The sequence below is a fragment of the Marmota flaviventris genome, chromosome 4, assembly GCF_047511675.1.
Source record: "Marmota flaviventris isolate mMarFla1 chromosome 4, mMarFla1.hap1, whole genome shotgun sequence".
Taxonomy (NCBI): domain Eukaryota; kingdom Metazoa; phylum Chordata; class Mammalia; order Rodentia; family Sciuridae; genus Marmota; species Marmota flaviventris.
The window spans coordinates 124,358,794-124,381,882 of record NC_092501.1 but is presented as its reverse complement, the minus strand read 5'-3'; the positions used below and the strand labels follow the sequence as shown (position 1 = coordinate 124,381,882).

Sequence of the window (23,089 nt, the reverse complement as noted above, 5' to 3'; positions counted from 1 at the left end):
ATCTATTTAGGAGCTTTGGTGGTTATTTTTGGGTACATCTTTGTGTAGTTTATCTTTGAGCATTCTTTGTAGTGCTTCTTTGGTGATCATAAATTCTTGAAGCTTATCCCTCTCATGTAAAGTTATACTTTCTGCATCAATTTTGAAAGAGCTTTGCTGGATTTAGAAATCTTGACTGACAAAATTTTTCTTTAAGAGCTTTCTTTGAATATCTCATTCTGGGCCTTGCTCTTCTTTAGGATCTGAGTTCAGGAGTCAAAAGTGATCCTTAGTGGCTTGCTCCTAAATGAGACCTGATGGTTTTCTCTTGCAGCTTTTAGTGCTCTTTCCTTCTTTTCTATGTTAAGTATTCTGATTATCATGTGTCTTAGGTTCTATTTTGACCTTGTCTATTTGGTACCCTATATGCCCCCTCTATGTGGATGCTCCCTCATTTCTGATATAAGGACATTTTTCTTTTACTGTCTCATTGAAAATGTTCTTAATGCCGTCAGCCTGTATTTCCACATTCTTTTCTATCCCAATGACACTCAGGTATGCTCTTTTAATCCTGTCCCAGAGTTCTTGTGCATTCTGAATATGGTGTTTTATTTTCCCCCTTTATTACATGCTGAGTATTCAAGTTCCTTTACCCTGTCTTTTTTTTTCTTTGACCCATTAAGAATAAATTATTATTTTTGCCTGTACAGAAATGCATCACAAAAATGATATTAAAATAATAACTTTATTATAAAGATAATATTTGATGAATAGGATAAAACTTTCACTGAAGAAAACTGAAGGATGGGATTAGAAATATTTAGCCAATACACATTAACTTTCACCATGTGATTTTGGAAATTCCAATTTGTTTATAATTCTACTTTGGAAATTCCAATTTGTTGATAATTCTCTCAGTCAGCCAGAGAATATATAAGTGCTTGAATTTAATTATCACAATAGCTAATAATGCTTTTATTTAAAAAAGATTTTTAAATTTTATGGTAGTACAAAAGTAAAAGACATTCAGTAGAACTCATACTTTAGATTTTGAATTTTCACTTGTTCCTGGGCTAGCAATATGCAGTACAACACTCCCTTGACAGGGCAGCACCAGTGAGTGGCAACTCTCTATCAGCCCCATCTGCACACTGCAGAACATTAGGTGTGGTACATGCATTTTCAATTTAACATGTTTTCAAGTTACAGAGGAATTCCCCGAATGTAGCTCTGCTCTAAGTAGAGGATCATCTCTGATGCTACATTGCACAAGGCTCAGGAGGCAGTTTAACATTTGTCAAATGAACTCCTAGGGCAACTTTCTTTAAATGTACATAAGAATGGCAATATAAATAAGTTATTCGATGTACAACTTCCAACTGTAAATAAGAACATCTTCATACAACTAAGCATCAAGTCAGGACTTTTTATAATGGGCTGAAAAAAATTAAAGAAATATTCTTAAGTTCTAAACAGCTGGTGCTGGTGTCATGGAAGTGATTTCAGTGATCCTTAAGATGCAAGTGTGTCTCCTGGCTGTGGTGGTGATGGTCACATCAACCTATATGCATGATGAAATCACAGAGAACCATATCCACAGAGTTGTAGGGGACTGGCAATGCCCCAGAAAAAAACCTTCTTCTCCTCCTTTTTACACAAATTCTTCTAAAGATGATGAGCATTTCCTTCAGGTACATTTTCCGCACTATGTAAAAAAGTCAAAACTAGTACTTTTTTTTCTTTTTTGTAAATTGCTGGAGGTTTAAAGATAGACCACATGTTCCTATCAAAGAAATAAAAAAAAGTTGACACTGAGAGAAAATTAAAAAAAAAGAAATAAAAAAGAAAAGCTGACACCTGCAGCTTCCAAAACCACTAAGAACACTTTCATTAAAATTAATTAAAATTAATTAAAATGTATCATTTTTATTTTTTTAATTGTATAAAAATTTATATTAAATTATGTAATTCATGTTAAATAATCTGATTTATCTTAAATTTTATTTAATTTGTTTACATTTTATTAAATTAATTTAAATAAAATTTAGTAAATTTTAAAATATAACATAATTAAATATAAATTTTATTAAATTAATAAACAATACTAATTAAATAGTAAATTTAAATTAAATATAATAAAACTAACAAAATTAATAAAACAAACCTAAATTAAATGTAAGAAAATTAATTTATATTTAATTATAACAATTTATTTTATATTAAATTTTATTAAATTAATTTTAATAAAAATGTTCTTAATGGTTCTAGAAACTACAGGTGTCAGAGAAACAATTTTCACATAATCTGCTTTCTCTCCTCTCCGACTTTGCCCAACTCAAGTTGGAAACTCTTGATTCATGTTTTATCTTAATTTACAAAAATAAAAAAGAGAAGCGTGTAGATAAATAGTCCAGATTTTAATGATACATTCTTACAAATTAACTTTTTTATTGGACATGATTGATGTAATGACTCAAACTTAACGTGTAGAAATCATTTTCCTTATGGACATATTTAACACCTAGAAAATTGAATTTAACATGAAGTGACTTTTTATACAATTGAAAATAGTAAAATGGATAGGTTCATAGTATTTTGATTAAAAGAATCTTAGAATTTATCCACTAAATTTCATGTTTGGGCCCTGCAACTGTAATTTTCTTTTAGTAGTTGTACAATGTTTTCTTTGATAAAGAATTCACAACTTCTTGCTACATCATAGTTTGGATTTTTCTTTTTTTCTGTTATTTAAATGTATCATTTTTATTTTAATACAATTAAATTTAACAAATAATATCATTAAAAGAGAGGTTGAGCTGTATAGTTCACTGATACTGTTCTGATTCACAAAGTATTTAAGAACTGATTACTGCTTATGGTTACCTAATAACATCAGAACAAATTTTTATAAACAGAAAGTGCTACATCAAACAAAACAAAAAAAAATTTTTTAAGAGCTACATCCAAAAAAAAAAAAGAAAGAAAAAAGGAAGACAAAATACCCAGTAACTCTATATATCAGCCTTTTTTCTTTATCTTTTTTCTATAAATACGGGACTTTTTTTCCAAAATGCCAAACTGTGAGAAGTACCTTGTGTTTATGGCTTCTTTAAAGTGCTAAATCATCTCTGGCTTAAGAATCACGTATTGCTTTAAAAGGTCCTTTAGTACAACTCTGGGGCTGTTGTCAAGGGGCATTGGCAATAGTGTACAGGTCAAATGAAGATGCCCAGGTCCATCAGGTCCAAATCCAGCTGCATTAATAAGAGTCACAGCTTCCAAATGGGGAGCCAAGAATGGTTCTTCTACCAGCTCTGAATTCTGCTGCATCTTTAAAACTTCCTGGTACTTTTGCCCCTTGCTTTCTCCTTCCTAGCGAGTCTAAAAGTTTCATGGCATGAACAGAAAGTTTTGGTGGTAGAATAGCTGGATGAATGTTAGGAAGGCCTTAGGCCTGAGCCTAAGCAACTCCGTTTTAAAAACTCCAGTTTGAAACCTGCAGTTTCACTAGGCACACCCACAGAGTCCTCCAGTATGTCCTCAAACAAATTGCTTCTCCTCACTCTGTTAAACAGAGAGAAGTCCCTGGCAGGCTGTCCTCTCCTGATAAGAGGGAAAGGGGAGAATCTCTATCAGGTTGGAGACCACCAGAAAAGTTGTTTCTGACCCCAGGGTAAATGATGTCACTGAGTAATCTGGTGGTAGCTGATAAGGATTGAAAGGGGGGTCAAAAGCCCCCAAATTTAGTATAAATAATAGAGCAAATGAACAGGAATTCAGCCAGCCCAAACAAAGATGCACTCAAGATGGAAAGCCTGCTAAGGACCTGACATCCCATCACTTGTCATAATTTTCTGAGCCTCTGTGTGATCCTCACTGCTCTCAAACTCTACCGCCTCGTCTGGACCTTGGTGAGAGCCACAACTTCTCCCTAGGACCCTCTCCTCAACCAGTCGTCCACTGCATGCCAGGAAAAGCCTGCCTTGATTCTGGACCTGATCACCACAGTCTGAGTTAGTATGCATCTGATGGACTTAAAGCCTAAGGCTTAGGACTTTTGAATTTAGCATGCAGAGGAAATGTCTGTCATTAGCCTATCATGATTAAGTGTGTTTTGCAGTGCTTAGAATTAATCTAGAATTGTTTGCTGTGAATTAATTATGTCTATTGCAGTGCTTAGCATTAAGGATTGTTGCTTTCTTGATTAAGAACCTATAGAGTGAAATTAGTAATTTGAGTGAATAAAGCATTGAAAGGGGCAGAAGTACATAAACATTCTTTATTTCTCCCCTCAAGTGCATACATCACAATTTTGCCCCCTAGTGACAACGAGATTCTGTTTCCAGAAACTGAACAAAAAGTCCTGAAAAAGAACTATTAAGCATAGTTTTCTCATCTGGTCTCAAAGGTATGCTGGGGACACTTTTGGATCTTCTCATTTAAAATGTTCTCTTTCCATAGTGAAGTCTAGAGTTACTGCTAGAGGTCAAGGACATCCTAGGTGTATGAAACTGGAGACATTCTAGCAGGAAGAGCTCGTCTCTCCATGTCTTTCTGCTGGATAATTTGAGTAAGTTTCTCAACCTCATCTTTAGACAGCTGAACAATCTGTTTGGTTAAAGATATATTTCTTTCATTCAGAAGTTTAATCTCAAGTACTCGTTCTTTGATTCTTTTCACAAATTTTTCCATTTTGGCTTTACACATGTCATGGTTTTCACTCCCATTTTCTATATTAAGGCTTTTTACTTTTGTTTCTTGAAAAATATTGGCATTCTCTGTTTGAATGACTTGTCTCTCTTCATGCCCCTGGGCTTTTATTTGTTCGATGGTTTTCTGCAAATTCTTAATTTCCTTGTCTTTTTTAAAAAACAGTTGGGTATGTGCAGCCTTCATCTGCTCATACTGGTATTTAAATTTATCCATTTCCTCCTTCTGCTCCTGTAGAGACTGAAGTAGTTGCATTTGACTCTGGTTTTGATCTTCAATGACCTTTTGATGATGTGTAACTTCCTCTTCCAGATGATTCTTGATGATATTCAGTTGAGATACCTCAGATTCTAGTTCTGTGATACTATCGAGGGTTTGAGGCTCAGCCACAGCTCCAATTCGATTCTGCTGTTCCCTAAGTCTTTCCAATTCTTCTTGCAGATGACTGTTTTCTTCTTTCATGGAGCTAAGACTTCTGTCTTTACCCTCTATGGTCTGCCTTAAAGTTTCATTTTGTTTTAAGGCCTGAGAACACTTATCTAAATCCTTTTGCAGTGCTGAACTTTCTTGTTTGAGTTGGCCAATAAAAATTTCTTTCTCATTTATAAGTTGCATCAATTGCTTCTGTTCTTCTAAACGAGATGCCAACATTTCCTTAGTTTCTTTTTGATCAGTAGCCATTTGCTCAATATTCTTTTTGAGTCCTGCTATTTCAAAGTCTTTCTCTTGACTGAGTTGCACTACACGCTCCTGTTCCAGCTGTAAGGCAGAGGTATTACAATTACATACATTTGAGAGTTCCTGAATAGTCTGCCTGTAATTGTTTGCTTCTTCCAACAGTTTCTTTTTGGCCTGACACAGTTCTACTTCTATCTGTTCTTTCTCTGTTTTCAGAGTCTCCATAATAGTGTCTTTTTCTAGAGAAATTTGGTTGTTACCAGCAATAGATTCTTCCAATTGATGCCTTACATCTTCACATGCTGAAATCAACTTGTCATTTTCCATTTTCAGATCAAAAGCAACTTTCTTTAAATTTTCATTGAGCTGTTCTACTTCTGCAAGATTTTGCTTCAAGTTTGTAATTTCGACTTCCCCTTCTTTAAGCAAGTCATCCTTAAAATGAGAGTCTTCATTAACAGCATGTCTTAACTCATTCTGAACTCTACATAGTTCCTCTTCCTTTTGGCTAATGTATTCCTTAAGTTCCAGGTTTTCCTGCTGGATATTTAAACTACTTTTTTGTGACTGACTTAGCTGATTTACTAAATCTTCAACTTTATCTTCAAGCTTCTGCTTGGTTAAATGCAAATCACGGAGGCTCAGTGCACTCTCAGTTAACTTTTCTTTCTCTACATGCAACTCTTTAGTTATGTCCATTTTATCCTCCTCAAATTGATGAACTCTCTCTTTTTTGTCATCTAGATCTTGTTTCAATTTCGTGATTAGACCATCTCCTTCATTTTGCTGTTTTGATAGCTCATCTATTATCAAATTCATGTGCTTTGTAGCTTCCTGGTTCTCGTTGTCCAGTTTTTCTAACTCAGCTATCAGCATTTCCTTTTCGTTAATACTTTCATTCAGTTCTTGCTCCTTAGCGTCCAAGTTAAGTGTTAAGTCATGTATTTGTACATTCAAATTCATGTCTGTTGAAGCTGAACTTTTAATGACTTCATATTCCCAGCTCAATTTGCAAAGTGATATCTGAAGTTCTTCCTTTTCTTGACTCAATAATGATTTCTCTTTTTCTAAAACTTGGACATGCATTTGAAGTTTCAGATTGTCTTCAGCAAGACTGGTATCTTGTTTTAAACTACTCAGACTCATTTTTTCATTTTCAACATCAGACAGGGCTTGTTGTATTCTCAACACTTCTCCCACTGATGAACTCTGTGGAGAAATTGTTCCTGCCACAGGATCACTCTGCTCCATCACAGAAGGTTGCAATTTAGTACATTCCAATTTCAACTTTTCACATTCTTCAATCATTTGTTGCTTTTCCACACTGAGCTGTTCTTTATCTCTCTTCAGGACATCTCTATCATTTTCTGCAGAAGATAATTTTTTATTTATGTCTTTTATTGTACCCTCAAGTTCTTTGATTCTTCTTGTGGACTCTAGTTTTTCAGTTTGTAGAACCTGAATAGTGTTTTGCATCTCCCAGACTTGAGACTCATCAGTGACTGTAACTCCTGAGTCACCTTGGTGTAACAGCTTTTCCAGTTCTGCAATCCGTCCTTCATAGTCATTTGACTCCTGTTGATGCTGGTGATTTAACTCTGCCAGTTTCTGTTGATGTGCACTCTGCAAAACAGACATTTCATGTTGGTGATGATCCATGTCCTGACTTCGGTTTTGTTCCAGGACCTTAATAGTATGTTGTAGTTTGCAGATTTCACTGAGTCCATTACCGGATGAACAAGGTGCACTGGTGGCTGGTACACCACCCGCTCCTGAAGGTACTGATTGAGCAGCTGACTGCAGGCCCAACACCTGCTCCTGTAGTGCCATTTGGCTTGCCTGAAGATGGCTGATTTCTACCTGTTTCTGTTGCAGTTGGTTTCGGTAACTTGTAGATTGAAGGTTTATTTGAAGCTCTGATGCTTCATGCTTTTTTTCCAGATCAGTACAATATTTTTTAAGTCTTTTATTCTCAGATCTCAACCTTGATTTCCTGGCTTCAATTTTCTTTCTCCGACAATGAAATGAACGGGCTTCCACAGCTTTGGAGACCTCCACAGGCATATCTATGGTGCAGTTGGAGACTTAGCCAGTGGGGGAAGCCAAGCTGCCTCCCACCTGACCCAAGGAGTGGCCCAAGCCAGAGCCTAGGCCTCTAAACCAGGATGACATTGCTAGAGCTTCAGAGAGCCATCAGCTCCTCCCTGAAAACCACTCTATGGCCATCCACCTTCCAGCTGAATGTCCTGGAGCACTGTGGGGGTCAGTTATGACCAAAGCATTCAGAATTCTGGGCAGCGCAAGGTTCCTGACACCCTTGGCACTCTGCCTCAAATGTAGAGGCTGGCCTGGGCTTTGACCAGGAACTTGTTGCCAGGGTGCAGTAACCCCTGCGGGGCCTCTGCTCCCTCCCTGGACTTTCAGCCCTCTGGTTGGGTGACCAGATCCGTGGGCTGGTCCTGCCACCTCCATGTTGGCCATAAGAACACCCCCATCTGAGAGCCTTTGCCCTGTCTTGGAGGCCTGAAGTTGAAGGTCTGTCCTCAAGGATTCAAGTTCTGTTTTGTATGCAATCTAATCTGTTGGTGATGGTTTCCAGTGGAATTTTTATTTTTTTTTAAATATATTACAGTGGAATGCATTACAATTCTTATTACACATATAGAGCACAATTTTCTACATCTCTGATTTTATACAAAGTTTTTGAACACCAATTCATGTCTTCATATATGTACTTCATATATGTTCCAGAAAAAAAGTAAAATGGAAATGGGAATGTAGCTAAGTAGTAGAGCATTCTTGGGTTCAATTATTAGTACCACAAACCACTACCAGCACAACAACAAACAACAACAACAAAAAAAAAAAAAAAAAAGCTTAATACTAAGAATTTGTATTTATTGAGACTTTACAGTGAGCCACAGTAACATTGTGAAGTAGATCACAAATGTGTTTTAGAGATTATTTTAGATTACTTAGATTAGTAAATCATTTAGTTTATTTTAGGAACTGATTATTTGCTGTGATTCTTACATAAAGAATTTTTAAATTTTTTTTTATTTGTTCTAAGTAGTTATATGTGACGGTAGAATATATTCTGAACATCACACATAAATGGAGTATGACTTTTCATTCTTCTGGTTGTACATTGTGTAGAATTATACCAGTCATGCAATCATATATTCATACATGGTAACACTATCTGATTCATTCTGCTATCCTTCCTACCTCACCTTGTAAAGGTCAGGTGAGCGTTGGAGGAAGAGACCACCAAGAGACTGTCTCATGCAACAGCAAAGGGTTTATTGGGGGTCCAGCATGCTGGGGCTCAGAGCTCACTTGAATAGAGCAAAGAGCCCTGAGAACAGTTTAAGCAGAGCTTATATACTTTCCTTGGAGAGGACAGGGAGGGAAGTTCATTGATGGGTCAGGGCGAGTGGGCGGTTTAATACATTCTGCAGTTTGGCAGTTGGGGACAGCACATTATGGGAACAAGATTAGCAAACAGTTCTCAAGATTATTAACCTTTCATTCCCCACTTCTTCTTCTGGCTACTTTTAATCATAAAAGTGATCACTGGGGGGTGTCACATTCTATGTCTGCTAGTGGGGTATATTGTTGTCTGATTACCAAAAGTTTAACTTGTCCAATTTGAGCTTGGAGAAAAGAAGTTACACAGTTGAGCAAACAGGGTCCTACAGTTAGCAATAATATGAGGATTATTAATGGACCGGCCAGGGCTGATAAAAGCATAGTTAACCAGGGGGACTGTGTGAACCAAGACTTAAACCACCCTTTTTTGGGTCTCTCTCTCGTTGACGCTCTTCAAGGCGTTTTTTTAATTTACTTATAGATTTTTTTATAACTTTAGTATGGTCGGCATAAAAACAACATTTTTCCCTCAATGCAGCACAAAGGCCCTCTTCTCTCATGAAGAGGAGGTCCAACCTTCGCCTGTTCTGTAAAACAACTTCAGAGAGAGAGGTTAAAGATTCCTGCAAAGCTGTGATGGAGGTTTCTAATATCTTTAAGTTTTGGTCTATTGCTGCTTCTAATTGGGTCATTTGTTGTGTCCCATGGACCAGAGCAGTGGTTCCTGTACCCACCCCTGCAGCAACTCCTATTCCTAATAGGATGGCTAAAGTGAGGGATACAGGTTCCCAGCGAAACCGGGTTGTATGCCCCCCTATTTGATCTTCAAATGAACCTGCATCATGATAGAGCACTCTGGGAAACATCTGCACCATTACATAATTAATTACATCTGTTGACCATTTTATGAAAACATAAATAATGTTTAAGTATATAGAATTATACTGTTGTAGGGACGGACAAGGCAAGGCACCTAAGATAGTACCGAAGACAGGGAAACAGTCCTATTTGGTTGCAACCGGATTCAGAGGGCATTGCTTCTGTTGTAATCAATTAATCCCCTGAACCCCACGTTTAGGTAGTTTCAGAATTTTTGTACCCAACATGTAAGGGAAGGGGCTCAGAAGTTCACAGTCTGCAGAAGTTTATAAAAAGCAGTTTTTGTTTCTGTTTTTTTTTCCTCTGTTCTGGGCAAGTTAACTTTTTAAGGACACCTGGGAGGGGGAAAGCTTTTTCTTCCCCCTTTTTTAAATTTTTTTTCTGCCAGCTGTTACATGGAGCCCAGTTGGTAACTTCTTTATCTTAGAAATGTAGCCATCTCTGTGAAGCCCCAGCTCAAGGCCAGAGGCCTTGTTCACATATTTTGTGAAAAACTAGTAAGGGGGTGTCTAGCTTAGGAGTGCTGATTTTTCCAGCCAGTGGCCAAGTAGAACAGGGCAACACGAAAAGAGGAAGTTTATCTATACTGAACTCTTTTATAGGGACTCTTTTGCTGAAAGTCCTAAAGTCAGCCATGGTGAAGACTTCTGGAGAAGGTCAGTTAAGACTTTTCTGTGGGCCTGGTACAGAGGGGGAAGATGGGGAAGGCGGGGCTGAGAGCAGCTCCGTGGATAATGGGAAAGGGGTTTGGGATTTTCCTAGCAACAAAAACTTGAGTAGTAGAACAGGTAGAGCAGAGGGGAAGATGGGAGTGAGTATCCCAAAAAGCCTGTGAGGGACTTTAAATTCTTAGTAACCTGTTTTTAGTGATGACAAAGCAATTTTAAAGGTCATTTTCATTACATCTTGGATAGGGGTCTGAGGGCTCTCCTCAGCTGGTTTGAGCTTTGGGTTAGCTGGTAAGAGGACCTGGTGGGACCCGGTGTGGGCACTGACAGGAGAAGAGAGGAGTGAGTGCGTGGAGGGGTACCTCAGTACCTGCTACCTCAGCAAGGGGGCAATGGTCTGAGAACCGGCGGAGGTTTGGGTTTTTGATCTAGTAATTGGAGGGGAGAAATCAGGTTGCTGAGGTGGGAGTGACAGCAGAGAGTCCGGAGCAGAAGGCTAAGGGTGAGGATCTATTGGAGAAGCATAGTTTAGGATGTGAGCGAAGGAGGGAAAAGGCCTCCACATAGGGGAATTTGCTTCCACCCTTTTGAGCACTTGCAGAAGTTAAAAAGTTCACGCAGAATTTGAGGATCTAGAGACCCCTCTGGGGGTCTTCGGTTTTGGTTATCTAATTGGTAATATGGCCAATGCTGTGTACTGAATTTGATGAGGAGTTTGGGTTCCACCAGGTAGCCCCTGTATGCTCACATCCCCATGACTTACAGAAGAAGTCGGCTTTTTCCCCACACAGCCGTGACTGTTTGTGGCTTCAATAGTCTGCTGGGCAAACATAGTAATCTAGGTTAGCCAACCTGCATCTGGCTCGCGTGTCCCTACATCCATAATGTTTGTTTCCATTATCTATGTTACGGAAGGGATTTAATGGAATTTTAGTGGGATCCTCTTCATCAGGGATATCCCAATAGGAAAGACCTATAGCCAGCTGACAAATGTCTGGGTGGAGAGATGGCCACCAGGTCCCTAAGGGGGCTGTATGCGAGATAGACCATATTTCTTGTCCAGTAGGATTTGTGATCAGCCATCACTGCTGAACGGGCTGATGAGGATTAGGACTACTGGTGGTCAAGGGGAGAGTCTATAGCCCTATCCACATGGTGAATATGCAATTTGAAAGGGTTACCAGTCTTTTTTAGTTTCCAGCCAGAGTCTGGACAGGGCGCAGGCTTGAGATGAGAGGCATGGGTGATTCCACCTACCTTTACCGCTGTAGGTGTTATAAGTAGCACCTGGTATGGTCCTTTCCAGCGGGGTTCCAGGGATGACACCTGATGTCGTCTTATGTAGACGAAGTTTCCCACTTGATATCGATGTGGAGTCCTTTCATCCCCAGGTTGGTAGGCAGTGGCCAGCTGTTTTTACAGGTATCGCTGGGTTCTTTCAAGAGCTTTAAGTCTGTCAAGCAAGGGGGTGTGGAAGGGATCGTTAGATCTTAGAGTTGGGGTTAGGTCCCTTACTGGAGGAGGGGCACCATAGAGAATTTCATAGGGGGTGAGGTTACACAAAGAAACAGAGGGAGTATTTCTTGCATGAAACAGTGCATAAGGCAGGAGCATAGTCCAATCTTTTATGCCGGTCTCTAAGCTTAATTTCGTTAAGGTCTCTTTAATGGTTCTATTCATTTTTTCTACCTGTCCTGAACTCTGGGGTCTATAAGCACAATGTAACTTCCAATTAATCCCCAGGGTCCTGGTTAACCCCTGACTTACCTGGGCCACGAATGCCGGTCCATTATCAGACCCTATTTACCTTAGGTAGGCCGTATCTTGGAAAAATATCTTCTAGGATCTTCTTGACCACCATTTGCGACGTTTCTTTTTTTGTGGGGAAGGCTTCAATCCATCCTGAAAATGTATCTACAAAGACTAGGAGATATTTAAGTCCACACCTTGCTGGCTTAATTTCAGTAAAGTCCATTTCTTAGAATTGTCTTGGTCTGGTTCCTCGTAGGCGCTTTCCTGCAGGAAGTTTGGAAGGGTAAGCATTAACCAATTGACAGACCCAACAGGCTTTTGTTACCCGTTCAGCTATTTCCTTTCGCTGTGAGTCAGTTAGTGGAAAACTCTGTTCTTGATCTTTCAGGAATGCCTGCAGTTTCTTTGAACCAAGGTGAGTGAGTTGATGTACATTTTTAACGTAGTGTAGGGCTTTCTGAAATTGCAGGCTGGGCTCAGTGAAGTCGAGGAGTTCAGTGTCAGTGTCCTTAGATGTTAAGTTGTCAGGGTGCTCCGACAGTAGTTAAATCTCCTGACTTATGTTCCCCCGGTGTGGAAAGTGTTAACATGGTTACTCCATTTAGGGCTGCCAATTTAGCCTCTTCATCTGCCCTTCTGTTAGATGGGGGTGGTATCTGCACAACGGTTTGTTTTCTGGGCTCAGTGAGCCATCGTTTACCACCCCTAAGGGAATAGCCCAGGAAGATTACTTCTTGCTGGCAAATTTGGGCCTTTTTGGCAGAAGCTTTATACCCGAGTTGAGCAAGCTCGGATAATAGTGCTTGGGTCCCAGACTCACAGTTTTCCTTGGTGTCGGCTGCCAGTAGCAGGTCATCCATGTATTGAAGCAGGGTGACTTCGGGGTGCGTAGTTCTGAAGTTGTTGAGATCTCTGTGGAGGGCTTCATCAAAGAGAGTGGGGGAGTTTTTGAACCCCTGTGGGAGTCTAGTCCAAGTTAGTTGACAAGACGTCCCGGTTTCTGGGTTTACCCACTCGAAAGCAAACAGCAACTGACTATCTTTATGCAGAGGCAAGCAAAACAAAGCATCTTTTAAGTCCAGAACAGTATACCATTTCCGCTCAGGGTTCAGAGTGCTAAGCAGATTGTACGGATTAGGTATCGTGGGGTGAATGTCCTGCACTCTGTTGTTGATCTCTGTTAGGTCTTGAACGGGGCGATAGTCCCCAGTTCCTGGCTTTTTTACTGGTAGCAGGGGAGTGTTCCAGGCCAATTGACAGGGCCTTAGGACCCCTAAGGCCAGATATTTCTGAATATGGGGCCTTATCCCATCTTTAGTTTTTTTTTTTTTTTTCAGAGGATATTGTTTGACATTGATTGGGGAGGCTGAGGTTTTTAACTCCACTGTTATTGGAGGTTGTTTCATGGCTAGGCCTAACCCAGCAGTTTCTGCCCAGGCATCTGGGTTATCTGTTAACCATTTCTGGGGTAGCTTGCCTGTTTGATCAGTCTTGGGGGTGTGAAGAGTTGATGTTTATCTTTTACTGACATAGTTAAAGCCATGACTATAGGAGTTTTTACTGAAGGATTTAAAAATTTCATTTGTGGGCCTTCAGGGTTAAAAGTTATTCTGGATAGAGGACACAGAAACCAATCCACAAAATTACAACTTTCTTATATTTGATAAAGGGGCTAAAAGCATGCAATGGAGGAAGGATAGCATCTTCAACAAATGGTGCTGGGAAAATTGGAAATCCATATGCAATAAAATGAAACTGAATCCCTTTCTCTCGCCATGCACAAAAGTTAACACAAAATGGATCAAGGAGCTAGATATCAAATCAGAGACACTGTGTCTGATAGAAGAAAAAGTTGGCTACGATCTACATACTGTGGGGTCAGGCACCAAATTCCTTAATAGGACGCCCATAGCCCAAGTGTTAATAACAAGAATAAATAAACGGGACTTACTTAAACTAAAAAGTTTTTTCTCAGCAAGAGAAACAATAAGAGAGGTAAACAGACAGCCTAGATCCTGGGAACAAATTTTTACCCCTCACACTTCAGATAGAGCCCTAATATCCAGAATATACAAAGAACTCAAAAAATTAAACAATAAGATAACAAATAACCCAATCAACAAATGGGCCAAGGACCTGAACAGACACTTCACAGAGGAGGACATACAATCAATCAACAAGTACATGAAAAAATGCTCACCATCTCTAGCAGTCAGAGAAATGCAAATCAAAACCACCCTAAGATACCATCTCACTCCAGTAAGATTGGCAGCCATTATGAAGTCAAACAACAATAAGTGTTGGCGAGGATGTGGGGAAAAGGGTACACTTGTACACTGCTGGTGGGACTGCAAATTGGTAAGGCCAATCTGGAAAGCAGTATGGAGATACCTGGGAAAGCTGGGAATGGATCCACCATTTGAGCCAGCTATCGCCCTCCTCGGACTATTCCCTGAGGATCTTAAAAGAGCGTACTATAGGGATACTGCCACATCAATGATCATAGCGGCACAATTCACAATAGCTAGACTGTGGAACCAACCTAGATGCCCTTCAATAGATGAATGGATAAAAAAAATGTGGCATCTATACACAATGGGGTACTATGCAGCAATAAAAAAATGACAAAATCATAGAATTTGCAGGGAAATGGATGGCATTAGAGCAGATTATGCTAAGCGAAGCTAGCCAATCCTTAAAAAACAAATGCCAAATGTCTTCTTTGATATAAAGAGAGCAACTAAGAACAGAATAGGGAGGAAGAGCATGAGGAACAGATTAACATTAAACAAAGACAAGTGGGGGGAGAGAAAGGGAGGGAGAAGGGAAAGCATATGGAAATGGTAGGAGACCCTCAATGTTACACAAAATTACATAGAAGAGGATGTGAGGGGAAAGGGGGGGAACAAGGGAGAAAATTGAACAACAGCAGATGAAGTAGAGAGGGATGATGGGAGGGGAGGGGGGATAGTAGGGGAAAGGAAAGGTAGCAGAATACAACAGTCACTAATATGCCATTATGTAAAAATGTGAGTGTGTAACCGATGTGATTCTGCAATTTGTATTTGGGGTAAAAATGGGAGTTCATAACCCAATTGAGTCAAATGTATGAAAGATGATATATCATGAGCTTTGTAATGTTTTGAACAACCAATAAAAAAAATAAAAATAAAAAAAAGTTATTCTGGCCCAGAGCTTGGTGAGCAGATCTCTGCCCATCAATGAGGCCGGGCATTCTGGGATCACTAGGAAGGAGTGATGGACTTTTCCTTTCCCCAGGTCCATGGTCCTCTTAGTTGTCCAAGCCCGATATTTACTGCCATTAGCCCCTTGAACTAGAGACCTTTTATTTGATAGAGGGCCCAATGGGGCTTTAAGGGCTGAGTATACTGCCCCTGTATCCACTTCAAAGTTTACTGGGGTCCCCTCCACTTCAAAAGTTACCCTGAGCTTGGGGAGGGGATCCAAGCCCCGACTTTCCTAGTCATCCTCCAGAGTCAGAATGGCTGGCTGGCGTGGCTGTCTCTTTCTAGGGCACTCTTTGGCCCAGTGTCCTTTTTCTTTACAGTAGGCACATTGATCTGAGGCCAGAGGTGGCCTCTGGCGTGGGCCCAGGTAGCCCTTCCTGTCTCCCTGTTTAATTTCTGGCCTATTTGTTGTTGTGACCAGGACCTTAGTCAATGCCTTAGTCTGTCTTTTGCTTCTCTCATCCTCCCTTTGCTCCTTTTCTTTCTCCCTCCTTTGTTCCTTCTCTTCCTCAGTTTCTCTCTTATAGTATACCTTCTTGGCTTCTCTGACCAAATCTCTCAAAGTCATATCTTGTAATCCATCTAAGCATTGTAACTTTCTTTTAATATCCAGGGCAGCTTGCCCAATAAAGGCCATCGTGACAGATGCCTTTTGATCCTCTGCCTGAGGATCGAAAGGAGTATATCTCCTATATGCCTCCATAATTCTCTCTAGAAACATAGAGGGAGATTCATCAGGCCTTTGAATAATCTCTCTTACCTTGGCCAAATTGGTTGGCCGCCTAGCGGCCGCTCAGAAACCCACTATTAGAGCCCGGCGATAAGTGGACAGATGCTCCCTACCTTCAAAGGTGTTGGGGTCCCAGTTGGGTCGGTTCAAGGGGAAGTTGTGTCGGTCGTCCATCTGGTCCGAGGATATTTTTTCTAGCTTCCAGGAAGATTCTCTCTCGTTCCTCTTTCATGAAGACAGTGCCTAGGAGTTGTTGGCAGTCATCCCAAGTAGGTTGGTGTGATAACGCTGGTGAGTTCTTTTAGCCGGGCCAGCTTCCTCCAGGGGAGGAGAGGCTGTGTGTGCCGCGGGGGAGTCATCTGGAGGGCGCTGGGCCGGCTTAGCTTCCTCCAATGGCGGAGAGGCTGAGTCAGCAGCAGGGGAATCACTTAGAGGGTGTTGGGGGTTGGGGGACGAGGGCAGGGGATAAGGAGGGGGAGGAGAGTCCAGTAGAGTCAAATCTTGAGACAGGGAGAACAGAGGGTGGAGGAGGAGGAGGAGCAGAGGGTTTGAGAGACAGAATCGTGGAGGAAGGAGTAGGAGCCGGGGCAGGGACAAAGAAAGGCTTCACCCATGGAGGAGGAGATTTGCAGAGGTCCTGCAAAGTTAAGATATACGGCTGTTGATCTGGATGGCTATGTGGCCCCGGCTGAAAGACAAAGACAATATTTCTGACTTTTTGAATTAGTGGGAAGTAGAAAGATCCTTCTGGGGGCCATCTGACTCCAAAGGTGGGCCATTCTGAGGCACAGAGTCTGCCAGGTCCGGCGTTTTACTGAAAAAGAAAGATTCTGAGCCCTTAAGCGGACTTTGGTCCAGTGATCAAGGGTCAGGGACAAAGGCGTTGAAGTGCTCTGTCCCATAATGAAAGATACACAAACAGTGAAAGCAAGGACACACGACACAGACGATAAAGACAGACAGTAAACGTTCAACACAAATTTGAGACAGAGACCAGAACTGAGTAGCCAGCAAAACCTGATGGGCTGGCAAACCGAATCGGAAGCAGAATACTGCTGAGTCGAGGAAACTACTGTTCCTCGATTTCCTGAGTCCTCTGGGGCATCCCCCAGGGACGTGGCCTGTGGCTCTGTGACACGTCTGTCAGCCACCGTCAGAGAGAGCTCATGCTCTTCACCGACAGCCATTTTGCCAAGCCCTAACCTGAAACCTGAAACCAGAAGCCAGAAACCAGAAAGAGGTGCCTTACTTACCCCGAGAGGAGCCCGTTGGGGGTCTTTCATCCGCCGCTGCCAAATCTCGGTGGAACCTCCATATGTAAAGGTCGGGCGAGCGTCGGAGGAAGAGACCACCAAGAGACTGTCTCATGCAACAGCAAAGGGTTTATTGGGGGTCCAGCATGCTGGGGCTCAGAGCTCACTTGAATAGAGCAAAGAGCCCCGAGAACAGTTTAAGCAGAGATTATATACTTTCCTTGGAGAGGGCAGGGAGGGAAGTTCATTGATGGGTCAGGGCGAGTGGGTGGTTTAATACATTCTGCAGTTTGGCAGTTGGGGATAGCACATTCTGGGAACAAGATTATCAAACAGTTCTCAAGATTATTAACCTTTCAACCTCACTCCTCTCTATCTAACCCAAAGTTCCTCTATACATCCCTACCCTACTCCCTTACAGTGGGTTAGCATCCACATATCAGAAAACATTCAGCTTTTGGTTGCTTGGAATTGGCTTATTTCATTTACTATGCTCCATCCATTTACTAGAAAATGCCATAATTTCATTCTTGTTTAAGGCTGAATAATATTCCATTGTGTATATACACCACATTTTCTTTATCCATCTACTGAAAGGCATCTAGGTTGTCTCCACAATTTAGCTATTGTGAATTATGCTGCTATAAGCATTGATGTGGCTGTGTCCCTGTAGTATGCTGTTTTTAAGTACTTGGGTACAGACCAAGGAGTGGGATAGGTGTGTCAAATGGTGGTTCCATGCCCAGCTTGCCAAGGAATCTCCATACTGCTTTCAAAATAGGCTGCACCAATTTACAGTACCACCAGCAATGTATGAGTGTGACTTTTTCCCCATATCCTTGCCAACACTTATTGTTGTTTGTATTCTTAATATCTGCCATTCTGACTGGAGTGAGATGAAATCTTAGAGACTCATGCTAGGTATCAGGCAATCTTAAGAGATGGGTCCTAAGACATTTTCAAATTCTTCAAATCAGAAATACCATTATAGCATGCAATTCTTATCATAAAGTGCACCCAAGTATTACTAAAACCTTTTAATTAACTCCTTAAGACTTTTATAATTCTATAAATAGAGAGCCAGACTCATTAATGAAGCTAATAATACAAATTCTGTCTGGAAAATTTACTGAAAATTTGTGAGTTTCCTCTCCTTACTTCTTCACAGAATGCATGACAAAATTCATCATATGCATCCAAGCCACTTGTCCATGTGGCATTCCAACTCCATAATTCAGCCCAAATTTCTATTTTTTTCTGAATAAGCACAGGTATCTTCTTCACTTTTTCTTCAAATCTGGGGTGACACTATTTGCTGGTTGGATTTAGAATGTTTTTGTTGTTGTCTTGTTTGGCTTTTTCCCTGTTTGTTCCTTTGTTTACAAGGGGGCATTTTCCAAAGGATACAGAGACTTTCGTGTTTCACAACAGGTACATGGATGGAAACATGAGCTAAAAACTATAAAGTCAGGCTGAGATGAGGATGCATGCTGCTGAACAGGCTCCAGCCCAGGTGAAGTGAAAACTCTGCAAACCATGTGTACATTGACAAAGTTCAAATTATTACATTATGTGGACCACTGGAGTTCCTTGAAAGCAATCAAAACTGCATATGTAAATTCTCTAAATATGTAAGGTCTTAAAATGGTTTTTAAAAAATATTCTAATATAATCTACAAATATATAGCCTTTTTGAGAGACTGAGGAAATGAGACTAAATTAGTGAGAATTAGTGAGCCCTGTAAAAAGAGCCGGGCTATTTGCTTTATGATTTAGAGACATGATATTATTTATTTGATTCTTCCAATAACTTTTTGTTGTTGTTGTTGTTCTGTTCTGTTTTTGTTTTAGTGCTATGCATCCAGCTAAGGCTTTGTTCAGGCTAAGTGGGTACTCTATTGCTAAGCTCTACCCTAACCTCCTTCCCGTAGTGTTTTGAAGTAGCTATGTGATTCCTATTTTTATAAGAAATGAAAGCTCATAGAAGATTTAGACATGTTCATTATTACACAACTAATCACTGGTTGGAAAAAATTCAAAGCTCTTTCTGTCTGACCCAATAATGTATTTCTTTCTTCCTGTCTGTGTTTTTGTAGTTGGAAGGCAGAATATAAAGGTCTAAAGAGGCAACAGATTCCTCAAAGTCCTTTATTTTTCTATACCATCTAGAGAATAGTAGGGAATAAGGAAGGAAGAAGGAAGGAAAAAAGGGAGGGAAGGAGGGAGGGAAATAGTCTTGGACATTAGTTTTCCCACCACTGGAGGATTAGTGTTTGGGCCATGGTGTGGGGAAAGTATGCAGTTGGAGACTTGGATGTATGTTTGTGTGGCAAAAGCCTGGGGAGCCAGCTGCCTTCTGCAGCCCCTGCCATGGGGCCTACACTACCCCTTGCTTCTGGAGCCATGATAGTCTAAACACCAAGAGAATTCACCTTTGTGAGGAAAGGGCTAAAACAATGTTGTTGCCAGAGAGCACATGTTTTGAAATAAATGCTTTCTTCAGCCTGGGAAAAAGGTGCAAGAGTGAACTGGTAACCCTTTTAGGTAAACTACAACTTTTAAAATGGAATGGAAGAGTGGGTAAAAATCAGATTTGGGTGACTGGAATGTCTGCAGCACTGTAGACTCTAACGCTATGGTTCCAAATACCTAAACCTCAGCATATTAAAACTTATGGAAGGTCCTGGGCCTCCACTGAAATTGACTCTATTTTATTCCCATCTCAAATTATACTTTAAATAAAGCAAAGGAAAAGTTATATTCTTTAAGCTCGTTTTCAAGCTTATTATGCACATTCACCAATTATATGAAAAAACAGATGCCAAATTGTTACCAAAAGTCAAGTAAAACTAAGATTAATTTTTATATATAACTTCCATGTAGAAATCCACATAGAAATATATTTATGTTTTAAATCTAAAAATCCACATATGCATCTATATATTTATGCATATAGACATCAAAGGACATATCAGATGTACTGACTTACAGACAGTGAGGTCTGTAATATTCTATTGGAAATAACATTCTTTGAAGCCATCACTTCTTTCATTCAATTGCTGGGACCAGCTTTTCAAAACATATTTTAAAAGATGGTTATGAGGAATATGGAAAATACAAGTGTCATGGTTTAGACATGAGGTTTCCCCCAAAAGCTCATGTATAAGACAATGCAAGAACCACCAGAGTGAAATAAATTAACTAGGTGGTCACTAAAAGCAAGTATGGTGTTGCTGGAAGACAGAGGTCACTGGGGGCATGTCTTTGGGGTTTACATTTTGTCCCTGGTGAGTGGAGCTTTCTTCTCTGCTTCTTTGTTGCCATGTCCTAAGCTGCTTTCCTCTGTCATGCTCTTTGGCCATGATGTTCTGCCTCACCTTGAGCCCAAAGCTATGTAGTTAGCCAACCACAGACTGAACCTCTGATACCGGGATCCAAAATAAACTTTCCCTCCTATATGTTGTTCTTGTCAGGTCTTTTGGTCACTGTGATGGAAAAGGTGACTAAAACGACAAGGAAGGAAACTTTGGTAAAAGAGCTACTTCTAAATTCAAACTGAAAACTCAAGGAAGTTCAGAGTCTAGAAGGGTGCTTTATGGGTACAGCAGTGGGCTTACATGGAGAGCCATGCTAGTGGAATAGGCTCTGCTCAGGATCAAGGTCCACTATGGGATTTTCTCATCTATCTGTTCTTTCTTCTTTTGCTTCTGCATGAACCTAAATAAACACATTCTTTATCTAGAGGGGTATGTTCACCATATGTTGTGGGCCCAGTTATTGGTTTCAGGGAGAAACCAAGTATTGAAATTGGCTGTGGACATGGTGGTCTTCACAGCCTTTGAGGCAGAGTATTTGCTCAGGGAGAGGAGCTGGCTGTAGGGAGGAGGCATTTGTCTTTGCTGCCTAATTTTAATGAATGGAATCTATCAACAAAGTCAGGACACTGCAAGGCCTAAAAGGTTCCAGGACCCTCCTGGACTGAGATGAAACTGGGGATTGGAGTCTGACACAGAACTTGTCACATTTAGTATTAACGAAACCCTACCGGGTTTCTGTTCTCGACTAAAAGGCTCAGAGGTTACTCCAGGTAAATTGAGATAACTGGGCTGCACAAAGGTCACTCCAGATAAATTGAGATAACTGGGCTGCACAAAATAACCACACAAGAGACACAAATACCTTTTTCTTTAGGGTCACTCTGATGGCTCCCCTGATCTTAAGGGTCCACAGGGAGAGAGAGAGAGAGAGAGAGAGAGAGAGAGAGAGAGAGAGAGAGAACACGCTGACCCCTTTTATTGAGGAGAAGCTATTCAAATGAGGCAAGGGGTATGGTTTCAGGGGGCTAAGTCTATCTTTATGATGTCCGCTGTCAGCAGGTTAAATGACTTCTATGTAGGCCACACCCAAGGGCACAGTAAAAAAAGGGGACACACACAGGGCACTTCCATGGAACATTCTATCCTAAACAGGGCAAGGGGGAATATTATAAAGGAACAGGTGAGCATAGCTCCAACCATGAGGCTGTAGGAAGACATGCCCAGGCACAAAGACAGTCACTTGAACCCTAGAAGAGCGGGGCAGTCTAGCAGCATGGGTGCCTGACACCATATCACTCAGCAGGGGAGTTAACTCAGTCATATGCAAGGTTGGTCTCCCACTAAACCTGAAGCCACAGCTACCAATTCTCCTAAAACGAAGGATACTCAGCCTGCTGTGTCCTGCCCTGTTGTCAGATGCTACTGGGAAATAAAGGACACCTTCTTTAGCACATTGTATAAATAATGTAGAATAAGTTGCTACCATAGTTAGCAAACAAATGTCACATGTTATAAATTGTAAATACACAAATTCTATTTGCATTTTTCCCTTAAAATGAAAGACAAAACCTGCAGAAAGCAGATATCCTTCAGCCCCAGGATACAATAGCCCAGAATACACCACAGAGCAAGCTCTACTTCTGGTCTGATCTAGTTGTGCACGGGTGGGAGCACAGGTAGCAGTGGTAACTCATTCAATCTTATTCTTCCTAGGGTGTCTCTGAGTCCACTTGATTTATTTCACTGGCAGAAAGCATGTTTTTTCATCTGTTTGCGTCACTGAACCAACTGTGAAAAGGGAGAGAACAAAATGGATTCTATTCCTAGTGAATTATTAAAGCAAGCTGTCAGCAACTATAAATCCTGATAATAGGTGACAGCTTCAGAAGCAGAGGGATACAACCCAGTCTGTAGAACTTGGTGGAAAAAAAGTACGAAAATCAATTCAATGAAAATCTGAAGAAATTCCTATTTAGATTTTGAATGTAGATTTTGATCTTCACAGTCAACCCTAATTAATAAATTAGTGAACAATAAATCCTTTTTTTTAAAGAGAGAGAGAGAATTTTTTTTAATATTTATTTTTCAGTTTTCGGCAGACATAACATCTTTATTTCTTATTTTTATGTGGTGCTGAGATAGAACCCAGAGCCCCGCGCATGCCAGGTAAGCGCGTTACCACTTGAGCCACATCCCCAGCCCCCAATAAATCCTTTTGAAAAATGGTTGGATGAAGTTTTACCCTATTCCTTTTGCTCTTGTTCATTAACATCTTATGTGGTTGAGCCTTAGAATCATCTAAAGTGATTTAAGAGATGTTGCAGAGGAAAATTTTGTGGTTACTTAATGCAGATATAGCCTACACCTTCTGCAAAAGGTGTAAAGAAACAAACAATAAAAAAATATACTAAATAAAACATACTTTAACTACTTTAACTACTAGATAAAACCGAAATAAGGATACTAAATATTGGACTATTAGCATGAGTACATGTGTTCACAT

At 40.4% G+C, this 23,089-nt stretch overlaps 1 protein-coding gene and 1 pseudogene across 2 annotated transcripts in view; both read right to left on the bottom strand.

Annotated features, from left to right (window-relative positions):
* Positions 1-792: 792 nt before the first annotated feature.
* Positions 793-23,089, bottom strand: part of LOC114087487 (purine nucleoside phosphorylase LACC1) — an 86,845-nt gene continuing 64,548 nt past the window's right edge. Inside the window, exons 8-9 of one of the 2 annotated variants that reach the window (XR_011707377.1) lie at positions 11,544-11,739; positions 793-1,762 (exon numbers count right to left, since the gene is read on the bottom strand). Coding sequence is in view for 1 of the 2 variants with exons in the window: in XM_071611483.1 (XP_071467584.1) it covers positions 11,703-11,739 (37 nt within the window). In the remaining variant the exon portion in view is untranslated. Of the gene's footprint in view, positions 1,763-8,294; positions 11,740-23,089 lie in introns of those variants that run through there. The other variant, XM_071611483.1, reaches the window with a different exon arrangement.
* On the bottom strand, positions 4,459-7,539 carry LOC114087270 (thyroid receptor-interacting protein 11 pseudogene; annotated as a pseudogene).